The sequence below is a fragment of the Fulmarus glacialis genome, unplaced genomic scaffold (genome assembly GCF_000690835.1).
Source record: "Fulmarus glacialis isolate BGI_N327 unplaced genomic scaffold, ASM69083v1 scaffold1508, whole genome shotgun sequence".
Lineage (NCBI taxonomy): Eukaryota > Metazoa > Chordata > Aves > Procellariiformes > Procellariidae > Fulmarus > Fulmarus glacialis.
In genome coordinates, this window is record NW_009227398.1 from 1,231 (window position 1) to 26,144 (window position 24,914).

General features: G+C 41.6%; 1 protein-coding gene across 1 annotated transcript; it reads left to right on the forward strand.

Annotated features, from left to right (window-relative positions):
• Positions 1 to 1,375: 1,375 nt before the first annotated feature.
• Positions 1,376 to 24,313, forward strand: LOC104070050 (poly [ADP-ribose] polymerase 12-like; the record flags this gene model as incomplete). The annotated part of the gene is made up of 12 exons (XM_009583116.1): positions 1,376 to 1,508; positions 7,048 to 7,300; positions 7,908 to 7,976; positions 9,143 to 9,244; positions 11,553 to 11,676; positions 12,929 to 13,094; positions 15,469 to 15,589; positions 16,139 to 16,235; positions 16,691 to 16,769; positions 21,352 to 21,482; positions 23,260 to 23,411; positions 24,033 to 24,313. Coding segments are annotated over 12 exons (1,708 nt in total), but the record flags the coding sequence as incomplete, so codon positions are not given.
• Between the last annotated feature and the right edge of the window lie 601 nt (positions 24,314 to 24,914).

Here is a 24,914-nt window from a genome sequence, read left to right on the forward strand (position 1 = left end):
TGAATCAGGATTTTAGTCCAGTTAAACCTGTTTTTAACTTGTGTCTGGCAAGTAACTTTTCACTGCTTTTTTCTAAATGTGCTATTAAACTCAGCTGATTGGTTTTCACTGTATTTGTGGACTGTTGCGACCTTTGGCTTAGAAATATGTACTCAAGTGATGTAGATCACTGTGTGACTGTCGGTGGAATCTGAAGTTAACTGTGGAGGAACGGTGGTAATGGCTCCCACTTCAAATACTCTGTAGCTGTCCTACCTTCATAGCCATTAATCGAGTGTCTACAGAATCTAGTATCCTTAGAAGATCGTTTCTCGGGACCAAAGATGGGACACTTCTGCCCTTCAGACTTAGCATTCTTGTTTATTTGCTTACAAAGCAATGTGTCCAGCAGGTAGCAGGAGTCAGGGGCAAAATGTCTACACAAGGTTCTGTACAGAAGGATTGGATCAGACACAGCATGAGGTAAAAAAGCTTTCACGAGGAGAGTTTCAGGAGTTAACTAGAGGCCAAAAGGATAAAGGGAACAGAGACTTGAGCCTGATAGATTAATAGGTGCTGTTATTGGTTGAGTATGTCTAGTCCTAAGGCTGTATCAAATCATGCTTTTGTAGAGCAAGACAAGGAGGCTGTATTTTACCGCGTTGACCACGTTTCTCCTCTTGTTGATTTGCAGTATCTTTTCAAATAGATGCAAAAAAAAGGCAATCATTCTCTTTCTGTAGTTCACACTCAATTCAGATGTTTCTCTTGGGTTAGTAAGTGGCACTCACATCTTCATTATTGTCCTTTCATCGCTTCTTTATCCAAAACTCAGAAGTTAATGAATTTTGTTGGATTTTAATTTTTTTTTTAACTTCTCACCCAGCAAAGATAACAAATTGTGTTGTTTTCAGCTTCATTATCTCTTTGTTTTGCACTCTCAGACTTTTGCATCTTTCTTTACATGCCATCCCTAGGACAACAACCTTTTACATTCACAAAATCAAGGGTGTTGCAACTTCCACTGTTGTTGATGCATTCCTCTAAAATTAGCTTTCCCTGCAGCTGTTCAGATTGTGTGACTTGACTTGCCTCTTACTGGAGTGGAAGAAAGTGTGGGGTACACAGACTTGCCTTCAAATCTGTGCTGCTAGCTTTCTTAGAAGTGGTCTGGCCACATCGATGTTTAAAATGGGGATAATAATGCTACTGTATTTCAGAGTTATTATGCTGTTTGGTCCATTCTGTAGCTAATTACAGAGACCATTTAAATGTTCACAGAGACTTTTGCCAAACTGCCTCTCTCTCCATTATTTTTCCCAAGCTCAGCGTTATCTGAGGTTCTTCTTTAAATCAACTTGACTGAAAAAGTATATTTCTGTGTATTTTCTTGCAGATGTTGTAAGTACTCGCACGACATCATCAATGCTGAGAATAAAAAAGTTCTGAAGACTTACGAGTTGTCTGGCCTCGATGAGAATGAGCTGCGAGTCCTGCTTCTCCAGAGTGACCCTTTCCTCCTCCCTGATGTGAGTTGTACTGATTTCTTAAGAGAAGCTTTTGTTAATTAGGAACGGGAGAGGGCAAGAGAGAAGGTGGAGGTCTGATCTCAATTTCAAGCTGTTCAGATATGTAACAGAGTATTAAGATTAATCTGAATGAAATATGAATGGGAATGGCTGTGTGTGAAAGCACCAGAAGAAACAATATGGAGCAAGGGTTGTGAAAGTGCTGTGTACTTATAACCAAAAAAAATAACAGCAATGAAACTGTTAAACACCGAGGAGTGTGTTGCTTACATAAATACCAGAAGGCTTGCACCTTGGTAAGGCCATGTCATCTATGACTTGTCAGCAGAAGATGTGTCCTCTCACAGCAGGAAGCGGACAGCAAGGCTACAGCCTGTTTTGCGTGCCACTCCTGTTATCCCAACAGAATAGCCACAAAGTCACTCAAAACAAGCAAATAAAAAAAGTCAGCAACTTCACCAGAGATTTACAGATGGTGAGGTAAGCAAGACGGAAGTGAAAGATCACAATAATTGTACATGCTTACAGGATAAAAGGCGTGACGAAAATCAGTTTGTTGGCTCTTCTCCAAGAGATGATGAGACTAGGAAGCAAGGGCCCCTTTCCTTTTCCAGCCTACGTAGGCCTGCACATTTTGGTGCTTGAGGGTAGAGGGGAGTGAGAAAAATCTATGAGAAAATGACCAAATGACTGCAGTCAATTTTGTGTCAAATCTGCCCCTTCCAAAGTGCACTGAGTTTTTGTACACTAATTTTCTACAAAGCAACCTTTGTCCGGTTTTTGTGCAAGTCATTGATTTTGTTAAATTTGGCCGAACAATCCATTCTGCTTCTGCATGTGTGTGTAAGAGCAGTGCTATCTTCAAGGTATGGCTGTTTCAAAGCCAAGAATATCCTGTTCTGGCTACAGCTGTTCCTGGTTAAGAAATTACCAGAGTACTGCCTGTTACCCTTGTCTTTTGGAGGTTAAAATCTCCACAGATCTGTTGGCATAACAGTTCTATTGTTTTCTTATTCCCTGTTGTGGCAGGGCTGGGCTTTGACAAAATGGATTTTTTTTTTTTTTTTTTTTTTGTAGTGTTTTAAAGTATGTTGTGCTGGCAGATTCAAGGAGCACGGTGGTGATGAGCAAGGAGGATTAATAATATCTTTGTCCTGCTCAGCTGCATCTAAAACTTAAGTGTTTCTTGTTTAATTACTCCTGGTAATGAGCAGATAGTAGCAACCATCATTGGTTGGTATTGCTCTTAAGCTCTTATCTATAGATCTGTTCAGCCCTCAGCACTGGCAGGCATCATTAATTACCTCTAATTGAGCACCTTAACTCCTATTATGTAGTAAAATAGCAGAAACAACGGAAAACAGTGATCGATGCAGGCCATTCATAAACCTGAGAGCTGGGGAGAGGGGTGTGAAAGCCAACTTAGCTGTTTCTTGCTTAGAAATGCTGACTGGCTGTGTGTGCGCTGACAAATGGCATGTATGAAGCTCTCAAGCAAGAGGAAACTTTGGTCTTCTGTGACCTGAACTGGGGTGCAGGGTAAGAAAAACACAACAGCACCCCAAAATCAGGGGTTTTTACGCTTTTCCTCACCTTCTCGCTGGCTCTCCTTTTTTTGTTTCTTGGCAAATACAAGGGGCAGTGTGCTTTCTTAGTGTAGCTGACTAGTGGATTCCCTGTTTAGCTGAGGCAGCACTTTTTCCTGGTTAGGTAGTTTATTCTGATGCTCCCATGTAAAAATTTCGTCTGGCATACTAACATCATCTTTTAATGCATTTTCCTCTAGATGCTGTACAAAATTGCCCTTAACCAGATTCAGTGTCTTTAAATCTCTGGGAGCTTCGCTTTGTAACTTAAGTGGCTGGTATCTCCACTACCCTAAAGTGATATTTTGTGTAATGGATGCTCTGTACAAAATGTTTGTATTTTTAGTACTCTCTCAGCTTTTACCCGATTCTGTATTTTAGTTGCTTTTTTTTTCCTACTCTCTTGAGCAGGAAGATGCAAGCACGAAAGCATGAAAGCAATTCCTATGCTCTGGCCCCCAAAACCGGTGTCTGACATAAGCCTTATGCTTTTTTTGGTAGTTCTTAAATCAGCTTCAGATTGCGTGACAAACCGCTCTCTGCTTCTGGTTTTGGTTAGCAGTATTCCTGGAGGAGAAAGTTTCTAGAAAGGGGAGGACATTGAAGTTAAGGGGGAAAGATTGGGTTGGGGAAAGACCTATTAAGAAAGCAGCGATTTTAAGTTTTTCTAGAAATATCCAGAGAACTATATTACTCCTTTGAACCAAGGGACTACTGTATAAGTTTATATTACAGCCCTTATTTTGTGCTTGATTGTCTGTCTCTGGTGGATTTTGGACTAACTGTTTGCTTTCAGCTCAGTAACTTGAACAGTTATCTCCACTTGGTGGAAAAATAAATTGCATGTTTAAAGCCTTAACTTACATTTCTTGTTAGGTAGGCACTCAGATGAGGCATGTACCTTTTAGATGAAGGTAACACTTTGAGTGGTATCAGGCCCTCAAAATACAGCGACATTCTTCAACTGAGGGAGACCATCCCTTGACAGTGGTGTAAGATTTGAGTTCTTTAGTGACTGAAGTTGCAAAGCATCTCCCACAAGACTGTCGTTACCTAGCACTTGCTATGTTCGTGATACATAGAGTGCTCTGTAGATGATAAGCCTTTCTGCATTCCCCTCAGACAAAGTTGGGGAAAAGAAGGAGAGAAAAATGAAGGGACTTAGCCAAAATTCTGGAGTAGGTGAATAATTGCTTTGCATTGGCAGGTGCTGGTGGTTTGGGATCTCACTAAGAAAGGCACATGATGCTTAAGATAAATAGCTGGTTACTACCAAAGGTTATAATGAGAAGAAATCTTATGTGTCCCTTCTGATGTCATGGCAACCAATGACAATACAGCATCAGACAGACCTCTCTGGTAGGGCCATGGCTTGCTGTGCAGAATTCCCATCCATGGTGGGGTTCAGCACCCTTGCTTTTCTTCTTTATAGTATTTTTTCTGGAAAAGAAAAGAAAACAAAAATCAAAAAACCCCAAAGCTATTGGTCTTCTATCTGTATAAAACTGAATGTTCTAGATAGTCCAGCGAGGTTCATTGAGAGCATTATGCTCTTATGCATCTCTATAGGAACAAGCTCTTACAAACAGTACATACAGGTTGTATTGTTAAATGCAGTCCGTGCTAATGGCATGGTATGTCCTCACATTATGTGGCTGTCACTAATGATAATGTATGGGCCTCTGCAACCAAGGCCTACAGGTAAACTGCCTAGATTTGCTAGAAGTCGCTATCTCCTCATTATAATGTCTTCCACAGTGATCCACTACATTAGCTGAAAATAGGTCCAAAATTCATTGTCCAAAATTTATTTTCCCAGTACAAAAGAACAATGGAGCTACTGGAAGAGGAGTTCAACGAAGTGCCACTAAGATGATGAAGGGACTGGAGCATCTCTCACACGAGAACAGGCTGAGAGAGCTGGGTCTGTTTAGCCTGGTAAAGTGGAGGCTCAGGGATCTCATCAACGTTTACCTCCCCTGAAGGGGAGGGTGTAAAGAGGACAGAGCCAGGCTCTTTTCAGTGGTGCCCAGGGCCAAAGGTGATGGTCACAAACTGAAACACAGGAGGTTCCCTCTGAACATCAGGAAATGCTTTTTTACTGTGAGGGTGACTGAGCACTGGCACAGGTTGCCCAGTGGAGTCTCCCCCCTTGGAGATATTCAGAAGCCGTCTAGACACAGTCCCGGGCAACCAGCTATAGATGGTCCTGCAGGAGAATCTCTGCTCGGGCACCTGGAGCACCTCCTCCCCTTCCTTCTCACCTTGGTGTCTGCATGGCTGTTTTTCACACTTTCCCCACACCCCCCTTTCTACCATGCAGCATTTTGCCCTTTCCTAAATACGTTTTCCCAGAGCTGCCACCAGCTTGGCTGATGGGCTCAGCTGTGTCCTGCAGTGGGTCTGTTGGAGCCAGCTGTGTCCAGCGTGGGGCAGCCCCTGGCTTCTTCTCACAGAGGCCGCCCCTGCTGCCAGCACCTTGCATGGGCACCCAACAGATTGTAACACCACTGATAGCGTTTTGTGATGCGGCTGAGCTTAAATATGTAAATTGCAAGGGGGTAAATGGGAAGTTGTGATATAGTTGCACAAGCAGGGTGCAGGAAAACATGTAGAAGTAAAATCTGCAAGGTATCTGGTAAAACTAAAATCCTGCAGAGCAGGCAGGAAGGGTATGTGATGGAAGCAGAATAATCCAGTAGAACAAGCAAAACCAGAACAAGTCCAGATCCCAAAAATAAGATGTCAAAAGCAAACGACAGCATTCTTTGGGGTGTTAGGGGTAGAAAAGCATAAAGCATCCACAGTGACAGAAGGAAGATGGGGAAGAAAGAAGACAACACCCTTTGGTTTCTGCTTCCCTCAGGAGCTAAGAACCATCAAGGACAGTAGCCATCAGTGCTCACTGAAATTACATCAGTTCTGTGGCTTTGTATGCTCCCACCTAATTTAGAGTAAGTTTGTGAAGGCTAATTGTTCTGTACATGATACTGATGGCGAGGAGGAACTCGCCTTTGGCAATGGATATTGTTAATGAGTATGAATCCAGTAAAGAGTTGTTTTGCAGTTGAAACTGGCCTGATTTTTCAGTCTTCTAAACACTGCCATCCCAGCAATCTCTAATTCTCTAACTGAGATATAAATCTATATATATTCAGTTGCAACATAGCATAACAACTAGCTCTGTTGCTTGGAAGAGGGGTTGGGAGGAGATCTGTGACAGTTCTGCTGTGATGTTGTGGCTGTCTGCCAGACAGCTGTGTGTCCTCCTCAAAGCAGCTTTCTTGGACGGGCCGCTCCTCTGTGCTGCAGGAGCGGAAGTGTTGCTGTGGTGCTTGGTGGGCAGTATGAGTTTTTGGTGTGTGACTTGTTCCCTGGGTACAATTCACTGCCTATCTCTTTTTTGGTGAGCAGAGGAATAAAGAAGTGCGTTGCTTTTTCCATATGTACTCTAATCTCAAAGCATTCTTCATAACATTTTTAGATGCTCAAGTCTTGAGCTTTACAAATAGGAATGCAAATGCAGTTTCAGCTCCATGAAATAATACCTCATTTGACACAGTATATATGTTTTTATGGAGACACTTGTTCTTTGTTATGGTTTTGTTCTGGTTGTTTTGTTTTGTTTTGCTTTTTAACAGAATAACTGTAAAACAGTCAGTTGTTATGTAACTGTCTTGCTTCAGAGCGCCAAAAATGAATGCTTGTTGGATTGGCTTTTCTTTTCCTTGGAAAAAAACTCTGCACAACTTCAAAACTGAAAATGCATGAGTCAGCTGAAAATGCCTGCTCTTCCATGCAAGAAATCTGCCTGGATTAAAGAAGTCACAATGAACACGTGCTTTTTAGTCACAGTTTTTCTGCTGTTAAAGCTGCATGCCTATAGAACAAAGACAAAAATTCCTGATTCCAATGTTTCCATTTCATATTGTACCTATCCTCCCCACTTCTAGGTCTGCCCATCTTACAACTCAAAGGATGGCACCTGCAGCCAGCAAAACAACTGCAACAAGCTTCATATTTGTCGACACTTTATCCGAGGGGAATGTAGATTTTTTCCATGCAAGAAGTCTCATTACCTCTTGGATACCCATGCATTGAGAGTGTTGGAAACCGGAGGCATTGATGTGAACATAGTTTCGAACATCCAGTCTATATATGATCACAAGCATGTGGAACTCAACAAGGAGCAGAGGAAGGGGAAAAGTAAGTTGTAAGAAGCACTGAGTTTAAATAGGATTCTGAGTTTGGTAGAAGTAGAAGCCGTTTTTGCCTTACCTCACAGCTAAACACCATCATCCTTCCTGTGTTTTCAGCACACAACTACAAACCAAGAGAAAATGTATTGAAAAAACCAGCAGCTGTAAGGAGTAAAGAACCGAGGGGGCCTTTGCAAACAGTGGGCTCCACACTGCGAATGCCACCTTCAGAAGGTAAATATCTAGATAAGTACCAACTGCTTCCATGTGGAATCAGCTTTCCTATTTACCCTCTTACAACATGTACATATTTTTTTCCCTCCTGCCATTGATCTGCTTTCAGGAATGGACTAAGTCATGGCTGAGTCGTGTGGGAGGGAGAGCTGCATTACTGTTGCCTAAATTACTGCATGCAAAATTGCTATCGAGTGGCTGCTGATAACTGTGACTAGCTGGGATTTGTAACTGTTACTGCTGATCTGTTATATCAGCAGTGGAGTGCCGGTGGAAAATTATATGTTTGATGGACATAATCCTCAACACACAAATTGGGATGTTGCCAGCTAGCTGAGGTTCTGGTCCAGCAGTAGTGTTCATTCAGTCCTCTCATGCAGGTCCCAGTAACAATGTACCTGGTCAGAGCCAACACCAGTTGCCAACAGGAGCTGGAGGTAAAGATGAAGGTATGGATTATTTCTAACCCTCCAGTCTTGAGATCAGCGGTTCTCATTGGGATTTGGTTTCACACAGCCCTACAACTCCCTGTGGTGGTCGGAGTGTAGCTTATGTCCTTACCTTACCGTATGCTGAAAGCCATAGTACCAGACAGCCTGTGGAGGAGTGTTGAGGTTTCTGCCCAAGCATTGTGCAGCACAATGGGCAGTAGTCTGGGATTGATCTCTGTACTCTTCTGGACATACCGCTTCTTTTCTGGGAAGGAGACAGAGTTGTATCTGTGTGTGTGATATCTTTCCTTGCCTTCTGTCCCCAGGAAGTGGATATAGCTTTGTCAGTAGAGCGGTTGTCTTGATATACCTTCCAGTGAGTGAATAGGAATTCGTAAATCTCCTGTCCTCCTGGGCAGAAGGGCCTTGGCTTTAAAGCTTGTCAGACTCCAATACTCTCTGAACAGGTTCTTTTAGATATTCCACACATGGAGGGTGTAATGTTTAATATCAAATTTACTTACTTGAAGGTAGTTGACGTTACACGGGTGTTGTGGGTTAACCGTGATGGGCAGATAGGCACCACACAGGCACTCGCTCACTTCCCCCTGACCCCCAGTGGGACAGGGGAAGAGGAAAAAAAGAATAAAAGCAAGAAAACTTGGGGGTCAAGATGGGGGGGGGGAGGGAAGAAAAAGCAAAGGGTAAGTGGAAGAAGAAAGACGAAAACAAAGCAAAACAAGTGATGCAAAGGGAATCACTTGCCACCTCCCACGGACAGGCTGATGCCCAGCCAGTTCCTGAGCAAAAGATGGCTAACCCTCTTAAAACTCCCTCTTTTCCCTTTTATTGCTGAGCAAAATGTTATATGGTATGGACTATTTCTTTGCTGCTTTGCAATAGCCATGGTCAGTCACACCCTGCGTTACTCTCTGAGCTTCATGGGCACATCGCCCTTGCCCATCTCCACTGAGCCTTCTTCCATTGCAGGGGGTATGGGTCAGTCACAAAGCCCTAACTCATACAGTGGGCTTTACGGGGGATAGTCAGATCCTGAAAGCGCTGGACTTGGCTACTGCAGTCAACTCTTTGTTACTTCTGGGATGAAATACCAATTGCAATGTCTTTCCCTTAAAGTTGTATTTTGGTAGGGCAAATAAGGACTGATGTGTTCTTTCCTGTAGATAAAAAAGACAATTCCTCTGCTACAGCTTCGAAGGACAACAAACAAGAGAAGTGTGATGAGCTATGCGTGTTCTATGTCTGGAGGTACTGCAAACATAAAGGTAAGCTTTAGAAAAAGTAATGTTGTCTTCGGAGAGCAGCATCTGTAGAGGCACTCCCCGCTCAATGGCTCGGACTGGTGGTGGCATATAGAGTGGCAGTGGCGATTGTGCCTTCTCACTCATTTTCACTTAGTTTCCAAGTCACTAATAAATATTGTCAGAATTACAAACATAATCAGAGGAGAGTCAAGTGGATACACTTAAACCCTTTCTCCTCTAGATGATCCATCTATCGCCTATTTCTGCCCTGTTGATGGGGACAGGCTTTGGGTATGCTTCTGTGGCAAAAAGCCTTCAAGTGTTAAATGTTGCACTTTGTGTAACTAATTAGATCAATTTAAGAGCTGGCCTTATGCTGCCATCATTGACAACTGGTGACAATATGTCATCCTTTATTCCTGATGTATCCTATGTACATCAGATAACAGCCATATTCTTCCCCATTAAGTCCTTTAAAAAGTGATCTGAGGTGTTACAACATCTTAAGAAAACACAATAGTTGTACCAGCTAAGCTAAAGATAAATCTAGTCAATTGTCCTGGCAGTGGCCAATAACAGGGGTCTGCGGGAAAATATAAGTATAAACAATTGTACCTGAACAGTCACCTAACCCCCAGGTTAGGCTCCTCCTTGGTTATAAGGAGGTACCATGAGATTTTCTTTCAGTGAACTTATCCAGTCACTTTCTAAAGGACTATTCCTTTTCTGATCTCCTGGTCTTGGTAAAAGATCCACTGAAATTAGATCAGACTGTGTTTGCTTTCGCTTAGGATGTGGACAATAAGTTGCCTGATAACTGTTTGGTCTCAGATATTTGTGTGTATTTAGCATTTCTGTAGTGGGTTTGTGTTCTGGTAAAGTTCTCTCGTCAGAAGCTCCTTTTCTGAGAGGCAGATGAGTAAGTTACTTTAGGGCTTGATAATATCTCTTCATTACTTTGAAGAGAGACAGTACTTTAAAAATAAATTATCTCTTTTATGGGTATTTTATGGATCATAGAAATGAAATCTGGCCAAGAGAGATCAAGTGTGGTTTTGTCTACAGCTTTTCAAGTTAATTTAAGCACAGTGCTTTCAAGAAAGCCCTGATAACAAAAAGAAGGAAGAAAGGAGTGAATGACACTGTTGTCTTTATAACTGGGGTTAGTTTCCATATGTTCGGTGGTCAGATACATCAGGGGTCAGGAATGGTGAAACTCCTTTTGGCTCTGTCTGTGCAGCAGCTACTCCAGCCTTGTACCACATTTCTCAGACTCTGCTTCGTTAGGACCAGGCTTGAGGCTTAAGTTTATGAACTTTTGGGCCTGCATAATGTGAACGGTGTACTAGCTGTGGAGGTCAGGCTCAAAGCAGCTATACTATGACCACCAAATAGCTAAACTCAAATAACAGTTGGAGAGTTAGTGTGCTTTGCCATGCCATGTTTGGCTCAAAAGTTGTAAATAAGAGGTTTGGTCCATACTCGGATGTGGAGTGTACATCAGCTTCCCCCAGCAGGGAGGCCTGGAGGTCAGCCTCTGCCTGTACCCAGCAGCATGCACTCATGCAGGGATGTTAAGCAGGTCTGAACTCAAACATGCAGACATACATGCATTGAAAACATAGATGATTTAAAAAAACCCCAAAAGTCTTCTTCTGCCTGTGTGAAGGGTGTATAGCACTGCTGCAGGTCTTGCATGCAAGGCAGTTACAAGTTGCTGCTTCCCATTTTCTGAGAAGTGAAGCAACAATTCCAACAGTGCCTAGCAGTCTTGTTAGTAGGGCAGTGTGCTACCTGTTCAGGGGTGAGTGTAGGGTCCCTCTTGGGGGATGTTCTATGGAGTATTGCAGTCCTTTATGCTGCCTCGTTTGTTGGGCTGGGCCTAAAAAAACCATTCAGGCCTTGGTAACGACCGCATAGCTCTAAGAGAAAGAGAGAACCAAATATATCAGAGTGCTTATGTGATGTGTAGACTAGACTTTTTACAGCTGAGAAACATGGTGGTGTGACACATAGACAGATACTCCCTATCTGTGACACTGCTCTCCCAGCTGCCAATGTCCTGTCTCAGCAAAGGGAGGGTTGTGGTTTCTTTGAAATATATTTGGCGGTATAAGAGCTTATGTTGCTTTTCTAGATAAGACTGGAGAAACACACACCCCTATTGTTCAAACATATTTCTATTTTCAGCACTCTGTCTTTATTGCTCATACCAAAGCCCAGGAGATAAAGCCAGAGTGTAAAAAATGCTTGTTCCTTTTTTTTTTTTCCCTTGTCTTGCTGTCTGTTATGATTGCAGAGCTCTTGACTATGTCTGATCTCATTACAGATAAATGCAGCTTTGTTCATTACCATTTGCCATATCGATGGCAAGTGTATAACGGGATCACCTGGAATGACCTTTCCATGATGGAGGAAGTTGAAAAGGCCTATTGTGACCCCAAAACCAGCAGGTACGATGATGCTGGACTGCTTACTTAGGCTACTGTGGTTGACCCCCTAAGGAAAAACTGTTGTTTTCTTTCTAAAGATGTCTGACTTCCATAACTTCTGATTACTGAGCTTCTCAGAATCAGGATGTACAAATGAGAATTTTTCTTTTTAAAAAGAAAAGTAAAAGTGATTGCATGGAAATATCATCCCATTTTTGTCTGTTAAAAATAACACAACAATATCTTGCATTTAAAACTCTACACAGGGTAAAAAGAGGTGGGTGGAATTTAGTGCTTAGAATATTAGTACTTCAGATAATGAATCAAAATTTATTTATAATAATTAAGTTTGGCCTTTTAACAACCGTTCGGAGCTAGTCCTTCTCTATGGCTATTCCTTTCCTAATGCAGCTAGGATCTATAATAATAATATAATATTATCTATAATGTGCCTAGAGGAATTTTATGAAATGTCCTTTGTGTAAGCAGCCTTTTTCTTTTGTTGTTGTTGGGGTTTTTCTGTTTTGTTTTGTTTTTTTAACCAAAGTGCATTTTCCCTTTAACTCCTTTCTGAAAGCGCCACTGTAAGCCGCCTGGATTCGTAGGGGACCCCAAGTTTGGCCTCAGTAAAATTGTGTAGTCATTTTGGCCCATGCATCTTCAGACAGCAGATACTTTTGATTTGCAGCTTGACTAGTCTGCTGGATGTTGCAAATCACAAGCAAGATTCCCAACGGGAGGCTGCTTTGAAAGTCTTTCTGCCTGAGAGTTAATTTTTCAAGCCTCCCAGGAGTAAAAGCCCATGTGGCTCCAGTGATGAATGCTATTTACGGAACTCACAGCTGTGATTGCATCCTCTGTAGCCACGCAAAAGAACAAAGTTGATAAGCTGCAGGTGTTTGCTGGCAAACTCAGTCACATACTTACCAACTTCTATTCTTGTACTGAGGAAAAACTGTAACCATGCTTATTTATTGCGGGGGTACCTTTTGCCACATTGTACACGTAGTCCCAGACTGTCTGTAAAGCTGGCAGTGCAACATCGGGCTAGCGATTGAGATGGCATTCAGTGTCTTGCAGGCCATAGTTCGCTTCTGAAGATTGGAAGCAGTTTTCAGAGCTGCCATGCATGCTGTGGGAAATACACTTATTTCAGGCCTAATTAAGTTCAGGCAGTCGCATTATATTAAAGAAAATTGTACCAGCTTAAGCTGGGGATTAGAGGATAAAATATATACTGTTAACTGTAATAAACCTGAATTTGTCCTTACAGCATACCAGATAAGAGCATTAATTTCCAGACAATGACCTGCCGTTCTTATTCGCTTCGACGTCTCTCTACACCATCATCAGTCACAAAACCCACATTTGTGTTGACCACGCAGTGGATTTGGTATTGGAAGAATGACCAAGGCCAGTGGATTGAGTATGGAGAACAGGTGAGTGCACATCCTGTGCTTTGATTCACTTCTGAAGAAATGTGTGGAGTCTCTTCCCCCAACTCCCCTTTACTCAGGAAGGTTAATTAATACTTGTGCTTGGATTTTACAGTGTCGAGTAAGGCAGTGAAGCTACAGATGTTCATAACAGATGTGATAAAATGATGACAGGCTGGAGGGGAGGGAACACGCCTTATCTCCTTGCAGTGAGGTTCAGTACGAACAATTGTCTGTCTTTTGTGTCTGAATGATTTGTTACAACTACTTTCCTGACAAAGACCTTATTGGCAAACGCAGGAAAGCAAAACTCCCTTTTTTTCAGCTTGTGTTAATCAGACTGGTTTTGGTGATGCATGCCAGCTTCTCTAGTCAGGTTCCCTTTTGGAGTTGTCCATGGCTTCTACACAGATTTAACATGTATACACACTGTCCTTGAGATATATTGCCTTTTAAATTATTCAGGAAGTAGTCTTACCTCTCTTCTCTCTTGGACATGCAAGGATTGCTCTGTTACCTTTTTCCTTGGGTGGTCCAATCCTCTTTGGTGAGGGAGTGATCTATTTGAAAAATGCAGGAAAAGAAATAAACAAGGGATCTCTCCTTCCCCCAAGGCAGATGAGTTTTCCCCATCTGGTTTACAGTATAGCTGCACAAAAGGCAGAACACAAAGGTGATCCAGGGACGTGGAAAAGTAGGAAGGGAAAGATGATGGATATAGTGGCTCTGGCAATGGTGGGCCTTGATTTCAGTAAGCAGCTTAAACGGAAAGCATCTCCATCAGCATACACTCATATTTTACATTGTTTTGTACATTAGTGAATTATACTTGCATTGTGGTTTAACCCCGGTGTCATGGAGCAGACTTAGAATCTGCCGGCTATGCCAGTTTGTCACGGGGGAGATTTTAGACCGTTTAAAGAACAACCGCCAAAGGTAGCAGCAAAAGTATTTTTATTGAAGTAGGATGTTGTAAAAGTGAGACTTACCAAAGTCCGATGGCAAGGTTCACTCTATTACTTACTGCACAGAGAATATAATAATAATTCAAAGTTACCAATTCAAAATCTTAGTACACTGTAATACAAGGTTATGCACAATATTGGTCGTGTACCAAAGATCTGCAGTTGGTGAGGGGTGTCTCAGCTTCAAGGAGTAACCTTGAGAGGCGTCCCAGCTCAAGAGCAGATCACCGCTGTGCAGCCTGCTCCTTAGCAGGGAGAGCTCAAAAAAAGCTCACTCAGGCTGTCATATTTATGGTTGGCTCATAGTCAAATTACATGCATTGGAAAAGGTAAGCATGAGACTCCTTGTACCCACAACTTTCTTTGTTCCTTGACAAATTAGTCTTGGAAGAACCACCTGCTATTCATGTGTTAATCGCATGATCAGTGTTCCAGTTTCCAAGCTCATACGCATCAATGCTCACCATGTCACCCTGTTCCTGTGTGGGTTTTCAGAGAACAGGTTGGAACTAGAGAAGTTCATGGCCCGGTCATGGCCTAAGCCTTTACTTCCTTTGGAGCCTGAACCAAACTAACACTAGTTTGGTCAAGGAGTTGAGTGCATTTGTCACACCCGGCCAGCAACTAAACCCCACACAGCTGCTTGCTCCGTCCTCCACAGTGAGATGGGGGAGGGAATCAGAAGGGTAAAAGTGAGAAAACTCGTGGGTTGAGATAAAGACAGTTTAATAAGTAAAGCAAAAGCTGCACACGCAAGGAAAGCAAAACAAGGAATTCATTCACTATTTCCCATCGGCAGGCAGGTGGTCAGCCATCTCCAGGAAAGCAGGGCTCCATCACGCATAGCGGTTACTTGGGAAGACAAATGCCATCACTCCGAACGTCCCCCCCTTCCTCATTTTTCCCCCAGCTTTATATGCTGAGCATGATGTCATATGATGTGGAATATCCCTTTAGTCAGTTGGGGTCAGCTGTCCCAGCTGTGTCCCCTCCTAACTTTTTGTGTCCCCCCAGCCTACTCGCTGGTGGGGTGGGGTGAGAAGCAGAAAAGGTCTTGACTCTGTGTAAGCACTGCTCGGCAGTAACGAAAACATCCCTGTGTTATCAACACTGTTTCCAGCACAAATCCAGAACACAGCCCCATACTAGCTACTATGAAGAAAATTAACTCTATCCCAGCCCAAACAGAAATTTAAATGGGATACATGTGTCCATCATTACTAATTATGTATTTGTGTGTATGTTATGAGTGTTTGGTAATCGCACTGTAGGCCACGATAGTTCTGAGTAGATTCATCTTCATCCTACTCTTTGTCTCTTCTTTCCCTCTACCCAAACTAGTTATCCAGGGTTTAGTCCTGACTGTGTTTACTCATTACTCTTCTCTTTTTTTTTCTTTCCCCCCGGCAAAGGGAGAAGGGGATAGTGTGAAATCGCCATCTTCTGATATTATTGAGAATTTGTATCTAGCAGATCCAGATGCCACCATATCTTTCCAGGCTGGCTTGCAGCATTACCAGCTCAGTTTTAAAGGTACTCATTTTAAAGGTTCTCATTTACAACTATGCAGTGCTTTACAAAGACTAACTTGCAAGCTATCGCAGCTTTTAGAAGCTATGACTTCTTTTACTAACATTTTTAAATTTACTCATTGGAAGAGGAAGTGAGGTAGAGGACGTTCCTTACAAAAGTAACCTTCCCTCTTATTCCTTGACACTATCCAGACTCACATTGGACCAGAAATAAAAAGATTCGTAGTCTTCACATAAAGTCATAGTAAAACTTAAGTAAAGTGAGTTAACTGTGGATGGTAAAAATGAAAAATTAAGCATCTTTCTGTGCTGCTGGAGCAACATTTAAAGAGCATGAATGACTTAAGGGAGCAAGCAAGATAGGCACAAGTTAAATAACAGTTACAGGAAGGACAAGAAGCTTACATAGGCTTTGTGCAACTATTCTTCAGCAGATAGAATTGATAATGAATATGCACTTTTCATTAATAAATGGCTGTCATTAATTAATGACCCTGTCTTGTAGACTTAGTCATGACTCTTTTGTTTTCCTTCTCTTTTTCTCCTCAAGAAATGATCCAGACAAACATGTCTTTTAAAACTCGAAGACAGGTCTGCAGGCGACCAAAGTTTGTGTCTTCTGAAGATGTGCAGAAGATAAAGAAAGGGTAAATAATGCTCTTTAAGTTGTTTGGTTTTTTTTTTGATTCATATCTCAGAAGTAATTGTAAGGCAAAATGGCTGCCAGTGTTGGCAGTAATTGTGCAAAGAACACAGCTGTTGCTAGAAGAAAACATATCCGTTTGTCTGAACAGAAGCTATATCACAAACTGTCGGCTTGGTGCATCACCTGGTTTCTGGGGTACGTGTAACTCCAGGTACCATATCCACAGGACTTGTGATGGACAATTGTTTCTTAAAGAAGCAGGTGAAAGAGGACCGTGACAATTGAGTGGCAGCATGCAAAGCTCAGCTCACAGAATGAGGCCATTTCCCAGTTTATTTGTGGCTTATTTTGTTTATTTTTAAATGTAGGAATTGGCCAAAGGGGAGAGTGCCAATTTGAATGTTCAGAGCAGGACTAGAATTACTAACACCTCATTTTCTGTCTGTTTGCAAACAGCCATACAGATTCTTCTATTCCAAATCAAGCCTGTCCTACCCACTGGGATCAATCTGCACTACCTGACTTGGGATACAAGGTATCTTTTCTCTCTTTTTTTTTTTTCCCCCCTCTTGTAATTCTGATGGAAAGGCACGATTCAAAGAAGAATGCTGCTTAACTGAAGCAATTGTAACTGGGTAGATCCTAAAAAGTGACAGGGGTGACTTCTTGGGTGGGTGTGCTAAAGATCTAGGTGATCTCCCAAGAGCTCCTGAAAAAAGTGCCAAATTCCCATGAACTTCATCTGGATTTTAGGCATCTATCCACATGCAAAAACAAAACTCACCAAATTCAAGACAAAAAGATCCACTGTTAAAAATGAAAAAATGGCTTACCTTGGTGACTTGGTGGACAAGTTCAGCAAGGAGCTTCTGAGAAGTGTGAATTTCTTCAGTAGAAGCTGGGCTGAGACCAAACCCTTTCTGTGTAGCCCATTATTAAAAAGCCATCCAATAATAATATCATCATGGCTGTTGGTGGATAAAGTTTGGATTGGAGACCTAGGAAAGGAAATCTCTATACGCGCTTTCAAGTCACCCAGTACTGACACATACATCACAGATCTGAGCACAGACCATGGCCTCAAGGAATGGCAGAAATAGAGCTACAGCCAAGAATATCAAAAAACATTTGCAGTGATCTCTTCAACAAACCAAACCAAACCCCTGCCAGCCCAAAGTTTATGTTCCTATTTGGTCTACGGAGACCAAAAAAGTGCAGGTGTTTTTTAAATTACTAGGTCTAATGGTATTAAGAAGCAGTCCTTCTGGCAGAGCAACACAGACTCTGGAAGTACTACAGTATGCTAGAAAAAAGGCTTTTCAGTGTTACACTTGTCCTTTTTTGTAGTGGTTTTGACTATGATTAAGGAACAGCACATAATGTGGAGCATAGGAAGTTTTCCTTGTTGACTGTGTCACAAAATCTTGTGTGATGCTGACCAAGTTGTATTGGCACAGATTTCTTGATGGCTAGGGACAGGACAGAAGTAATATCATATTTCCAGAATTCTTTCTGGCTACTTTCGGTTGACAGAGAGCTCCATTGCTATTCTCACTCTTTGAATTTTATTTTCCCTAGTGTAGTTACTTTGGCAGTGGCATGAGAGCCAGAAATATCATATGTCTCAGCTTCCGTGGGCTGGTTTCTGTTACTCTGCTTTGTGCTGGATGTTTCGTTTTACCCTGACTACCATCTTGTGTTGGATTATGCCTTACTCAATGTAATACCAGTATCTGGCCATGTGTGTATATAGCAAATTCATCTAAATGCAGTTCTGATGAAAAATCAATGGATAAAATTTAAGTCAACTGCTCTGTACGTTAGCTCCCTTGAAACAGCTGTTTTTCACAATTGGCAAAAACCCCTAATTTTTCAAGATTGTAAAAGTGTCAGGTGTCCAGCACCTGCTGAATGAACTAATGATGAGTTTGTGTGGGGAACCTAGCAGCCAGACCTTTTGAAGATTTGGGCCTGTGATATTATGAGCTCTGTCAAAATAATGAAGGATATAGCTAATCAGCTCTTTTCTTGGCTTATCAGCAGCTTAATTGATTAACATAAGCTTAAATTTTTCCAAAGAATGTCAGGAAGACAGGTAGCTCAGTTCTTTTTAGGTCTCAGAGTTGTATGTACTTAATTGCTTCCCTTATTTACTCTGCCTGAAAAACTTCAGTCTGAGTTTTAGCTGAATCCATTTGTTTGGGTGTTTCTGGAGTCACTGAGGTGAGTGTGAGAGGCTTTGGAATGCGATGTGCAGATCCACGGTATCGCTGCTGGTACTTGTGGGGATGCATGAAATAGAAGGATCATCTTGTTTCCCAGAGTTCAGTTTGTTTGCTGAGTTGGCACCTAAGAAAACCATCTCTTAACTTGTAAACTGAGTGCCTTTCATAGGAAAGGAAAAGTTAATTCTGTACCTAAAAAGTGACAAAGCCCACAGTACCTGTTGGCGCTAAAAGTGAAAGTCTGGGCTAGATTAAGTATTTCTGTGAGACCCTAAGCTTGTTTTTTTGCAGTAGGTAATATTGGGACTGGCCAGGATTCTGCATGCTTGTGGTGACATTGTAACATCTGACAATTACGACTTGATGAATTTTCTTCTCTTCAGACATTGACAAATAATCCTGGCAAAATTCGCTGTGCTGGAAGTGATCCATTTTAAAAACGAACACCTATTTGAGATAGGGAGAAAGTCATCTTTGCTTAAAAAGAGCATCTCTGTTTTGGTAACATTGCTTATTTTTTGAGTGTTGCAGTGTCTTAATCTGTAAGTCATTTAGAATCATAGTTCTATAGAAAGTAGAGTTTATGAAATGCACAATGGAAATTGGTAACACCAATTGGAAGGTTGGTGTGGATCTCTTCTGTCTTTGGTTAACAGACAAAGTGGAATTAGTAGTTGGTAAACTTTTTAAAGGCAAAAAAAGGAATTGATATTGTCTTGGAACTTCATGCTGGGTTTTAAATTGTATATTTAATGTACAGCTGAGAAATGTGTGTAATGAATGCGTGTTTTTATGTCAGAGGATGTCTTTGTGTGGCTGCCACGTTGCTGAATCCTGACACGCATGCCAAAGACTGCTGTGCCGTAACAGGAATGGGATCTGATGCAATGCAAAGAGTCTATCTGTGTACTTTATAGACATTAGTTCTAGTTGGGTCACTGTCACTGATACAAACTATGCTGCTTCCAAAACCTAAGTTAACCAGAGATCAAGGTTTGATATCAGAGAGTACTGTTCTTGTACAGTCATACGCTAATAGACATTATTGTCAGGGCAGTGATTCTTTCTCTGCCTCAGAAACTCCACTCCTTGATAGTGGGTCAGCAAATGCTTATCCTCTCTAGGATTTTCCTTTTTAGGTCTGAAGATGAAAAGAGCTAAAGAAGTTATGTTGCTATGAAGTATCAACCTGCAATAGCAATGTGATGTTACCCTTTATTAGCAGGGGAAGTGTCCTTGGGGAAATAAGGACAATCCCACAAAGTTTTTATGCAAAAGAGAACTGGCTTTGTTGCTCGGAGGCCATGATATGATAAAATAATTGAAGTACCTTTCTTACAGGATTAGGCCTTGTACCGTGTGGCTGACCCTCTCTTTTACCCAGAAAGGTTACAGTTCCTCAGTAAAAGATGCAACATAGCAAAAGCATATTTGTAGTCTAAATAAGAATTGCTTATGTCTAAATAAAAGATGTAGTACTGAAATATAGTGACATAATTTTCATCTTGTAGGTGATAGTGAACAACTTGAGCTGTGGTGTCACAGAGCATGCAGATAATAAATACTCGCCCATCCAAATTGTTTTATGTGTTGTGTTGTAAAGAGGCTTTGCAAAATATTCTTGTATTAAGACATGGGAAATTTCATTCAACCTTGTAAAAGCTTTTTAATAAATTCAAAGAAATAATTCTTCTTTGTGCAAGTGACTTTATTCTTAATCCTTAGAAGACTTTCCTATGATAGGCCTCTTCTTCAGTAAATACCTAATGCACAAGCTGGACATGGTGTCCAGAAAACTACTTCTTTATTTATATGCAGCTGTGAAATATAAGTCTTATTTTATCTCCTCTCTAAACTCGGCCTTCTAAAATGTGGAGCTTTTGCCTGACAGGTTAAGATGTTGATTTCATATTACCTCCTAGGATGACCGCAGCTTTCCTGCTTAAAACACAACTTTGATACGTGGGATGTTGGGCATTTCACTTTAAGACATTTTGCTAGTGCTGTGTTTTGGATTTAGTATGAGGAGAATGTTGATAACACACTGATGTTTTCAGTTGTTGCTAAGTGCCCTCCTAGTCCAAGGACAGCTCCCATGCCTACTGACTGAGCTAGGTACACAAGATGGGGAGGAACACAATCAGGACAGCCAGCTCAGCTGGCTAATGGGGTATTCCATACCATGTGACGTCATGCTCAGTATATGAATGGTAGGCGTGATCCAGGAAGTACTGATCGCTACCTGGTTATCGGTCAGCGCGGGTGGTGAGCAATTGCATTGTGCATCACTTATTTTGTATATTTTATCATTATCATTATTATTCTCCCTTTTCTGTTTTATTAAACTGTCTTTGTCTCAACCCACGAGTTTTTCTCACTCTTACCCTTCCGATTCTCTCCCCGCCCCACTGCAGGGGGGGGCAGTGAGTGAGCGGCTGCATGGTATTTGGCTGCCTGCCAGGTTAAACCACAACACTTAGGCAGCGGTAAAGTGGAAAGTATTACCAAGTGACATCAGTCTGCCAGCATCATGCATTTTCAGTCTAGTTTACAGGAGAGAAGTGTTCGTTCTAGAAAATTAAAGACACAGATTTCTTTGGAGAAAAAAACAGAAAATTTATGCATGACATAAGCAAGCAGAAGAGCTTGAATCATGTTTTAATTATGTTTTGCCTGAACTTTTCTTTGGGAAAAATGTACATTTCTTGATGGATTTTTAAACACAAAAAGTGTGGATTTACATATTAAGTGTCTGTCCTAAAGCATTAAATTAACCTTCATAAGTATAGTTTGGGGACCCTTCTGAAAGTGTATCTGCTATCATTAGGCTGCTACATGTTACCAGCTAACTGAAGCCTCATGTCTTCTTTCGCTTTGGTTTATATTTTATAGGCAGTGGAGATCAGTAATACAACCTCTGAATACAACAGAATAAAGCAGCTGTTTCTTCAGACTATGAAAAGCTACAATGTCGTTAAAATAAAGAGGATTCAGAATCCATCCCTCTGGAAAGTGTTTCAGTGGTTAGTATTTGTTTCCTCATCCTTACTGGGAGGGAGTCTCCAAGAGCTGGTGTCCCGTGTCTCCTTTGTAGGAAAGGAGAGACCTTGCCACCTGTCTTTAATGTGACTGGTATTTCCTTCTTAGGGGCAGTTTCAGGAGTGAAATTAAGTGCCGAAGGCCTTCTAGAGAATGCCATGCTCCTGGGGGGTGGTTCCCTTTGCGTGACTCCTTGGAAGGTGGGAGGAAGGGTACGGACAGAAAGACACAAATGACGCAAAATTGAGATGAGGATACCCACAGTGATGTGGAATAGCGTATTGTCTCAGGGATTGAACAGTAACCTACCCTGCAAGGGTAAGGGTGCTTGGCCCTTTCTGTTTCTTCCCCAGTCAGATTTATTTAAGGCTTCTTCACGTGTTTGAGTACCTTTGCTGAATGAAGTCAGTATTCACTGAGAAAGAATCCTCATACTCTAACTTAATGATCTCTGAGTTCCAGAGCTCCTTTCTGGTTTTCAACACCCGCATCTGTGCTATTGAACTCTAGGTACTTACGCCAAGCTAGAGACCAACAGATTTGAGCTGGTGCTAGTGACAATAAACAACCGTGTTCAGGTTAATTTGGTAGCAGATTAAGCTGTTGCATGGAACAGTTGTCTAGTTTAAAACAAAAGCACAGATACTTAATGGAAGTATTCAAGGACCGTATGGAATGGTAAGGGAGAAGAAAAATACTGCTCAAATAAGTACTTTCACCTGCAAAGTGACTGAACCCAGGAAGTTATCAGCTAATAATTTCGTAAAACCTTGCCATCTAGCAAAACATAAGACACTTTGAAACATGTAATAGTGCATACTTTCTCCTTTTATCCTCCTCCAATGAGATAATTAAGCTGATCAGGCAGAGTTTAACATTGCCAAGTTCTCAATGAACAAATTTCAGTCCATTGCTCTTAACTGTTCATTTATGCAGTTTACAAGTTGGAAGGATTCTCCCCTCTCCCTGGCTCTGTTTACTTCATAGCTGATCACTTCCTGAAGAATATTACTGTGTTGTCCGCTTCAACAGCTTCTGAAAACCTGTGGGATGTCTGGATGCTGTGAAATAATGATGGGAGGTACTAGTTGAGCCTTCTGTTGTGATTCCTCTTTTGATACTGGTCATAGCTCGGTCTGACCCTGGCCTAAATCAATAAGGTCTTCAGTGGTGAAAGAAGGCTCAATTTCTCTCCTTCTGGCTCTGTCTCCTCAGCTGCACTGATCTCACCGAGGGGCAGGAGCTCAGGCTGGTGAATGGTTACAACAGAAGAGGCGAGAGAGGGAATGTTAGGTGCGTGCAGCCAAGGCAGAAAGCCCATGTCGGCACAGCCCTGTCCTCTTGCAGGATGACTGGCTTCATGTGTATGGCAGTTTGAGTTCACTAGGGGAATGAAGAACAAGCTGCCTTTAGCTTTTACCCACTGCTGGAGCGTGAAGGCTCTGCCGTTAGTGTAACCTCCACTCCGCGGAGTTTTGGGGCTGGGAAGGGACAAGAGACATTAAAGCAAAACTAGTAGGACCCTACAGAGGAGCAAAAGGTTGGTACGGTGGGGACTGTAGTAGCATCAATGCTTACTTAAAATTCACTGAAGAAAGCCAAAATTACCTAGAATTGCTGGGCAGTGGTATTGCTCATCTTGTAATTGTTCATCATACTGCTAGTCTGTCTCATCTTCCAAGCTGAGAGGAGAAAGCAGACTGGAAATCTCATCCAGCTGATATTTACATGTACATGATATACTTTGCATTTTTCCGTTAGGCAAAAGGAGCAGATGAAAAGGGAAAATGGAGGGAAGGAAATACAAGAAAGGCTCCTGTTCCACGGAACCAAGATCCCCTTTGTGGAAGCCATCTGCGTTCACAACTTTGACTGGAGAATTTGTGGATGCAATGGAACTAACTATGGAAAGGGTACGTAGAAGTGACTCTGCTTGTTAGATGTCTACTTAGACTCCCCTGATAGTAGAACAATCACAGTTTTGAAGTCTTTAACTCTAGAGGGTGAAAAAGAGAGGTACGAATTGGTATTATGATCTTACTTCCCTATGGAGAGGACAAGAATTTGCTTTGTGCGGGGGTAAGTCTTTTCACAAGGTGTTACGAGAATTAATGTAAGGATTTGAAAAAGCCTTTGTTGCTGTAGGTGGGATCTGCTGAAGGCTCAAGGTCATAATTCAAACTTGCCAGAGAAATGGCCGCTAGTCTTCATAGCAGGGAGCAAGAAGGGCGTGCATCCCCTCAGTATGATCATGGAAGGTCCTCATGTTTTCTTGTCTATCCCTCTCATCATAACACGCATACCTGTAATGTTTTCAGATGGTTTTTTAAAAATTACTCCGAAAATAGCAAATTCTGAATGGAAATATGTGGTGAAATCCTTTCCCTTGTAAAAATTTCTATGGTATTATGTAAACCGAGTACGAGGAGACCTGAAAGTTGGGTCAAATACCTCCTGAAAAACAAGGGGATGCTCAGTTTTCGCTGTCACTTTATACATATTCCTTTTAACCATGTTTTCCTATCATTTTCTAGGAAGTTACTTTGCTAGAGATGCTTCCTATTCCCATGCATACTGTCAGCCTGCAGTGAAAACAAGTATCATGTTCGTGGCTCGTGTATTGGTTGGAGATTACGTTAAAGGCAATGCAGCCTATGTTCGCCCCCCGACAAAGTCTGTTGATGGGCTTCGGTTTTATGACAGCTGTGTGGATGATGAGTTAAATCCCTCCATTTTTGTTGTCTTCGAAAAATACCAGATTTACCCTGAGTATATAATAGAGTATGAGGAAGGAAAAAAATGTATTGTATCTTAGAGGGATCAGAGCTGTTTGTATCCCACATCTTACTTTCCGTGTTGCAGGTGTTCTCATACTTGGTGACTTTTTTCTTTTTAATACAATCCTTTGGAATGTTAATCCAAAGAATTTCTGTATTGAGGAGGGCTGGCAAAACAGATATTACATTTGTTGAGACTAATTGCCTTGTCTTCTCCTGTTCCTCTCTTAAATGAAGCGTAGACATTTAGATAACCATAGCAGAAAAATCAGAATCATGGGATGGGAAATCAAATGTTACGACTCTGTGGGCAAATAATTGTAAATGCATTTTCTTAGAAATAGAGTAGAGGATTTCTCTTTGCAAACAGTTCAGTTAAGAGAAAAATTAACAGTACAGTAGCTTTTAAGCAAACTCTCAGGTTTCTAGTAGTCAGAGATTCTTTTCAGTGCAGAATACGGCTATTCTTGATCCTCTCATCTATCACAATTCTAAACAAGTCAGCGTACGTAAGAATGACTTGATTTAGTTTTCGAAGTGCTGCTTGTTAATGCTGATACTAGTTTCAGTCTAAAATGGTAAAACAAAAACATAAAAAGCTTATTTAAAATCCATGTCGTAATTTTAAATCCATGTCGT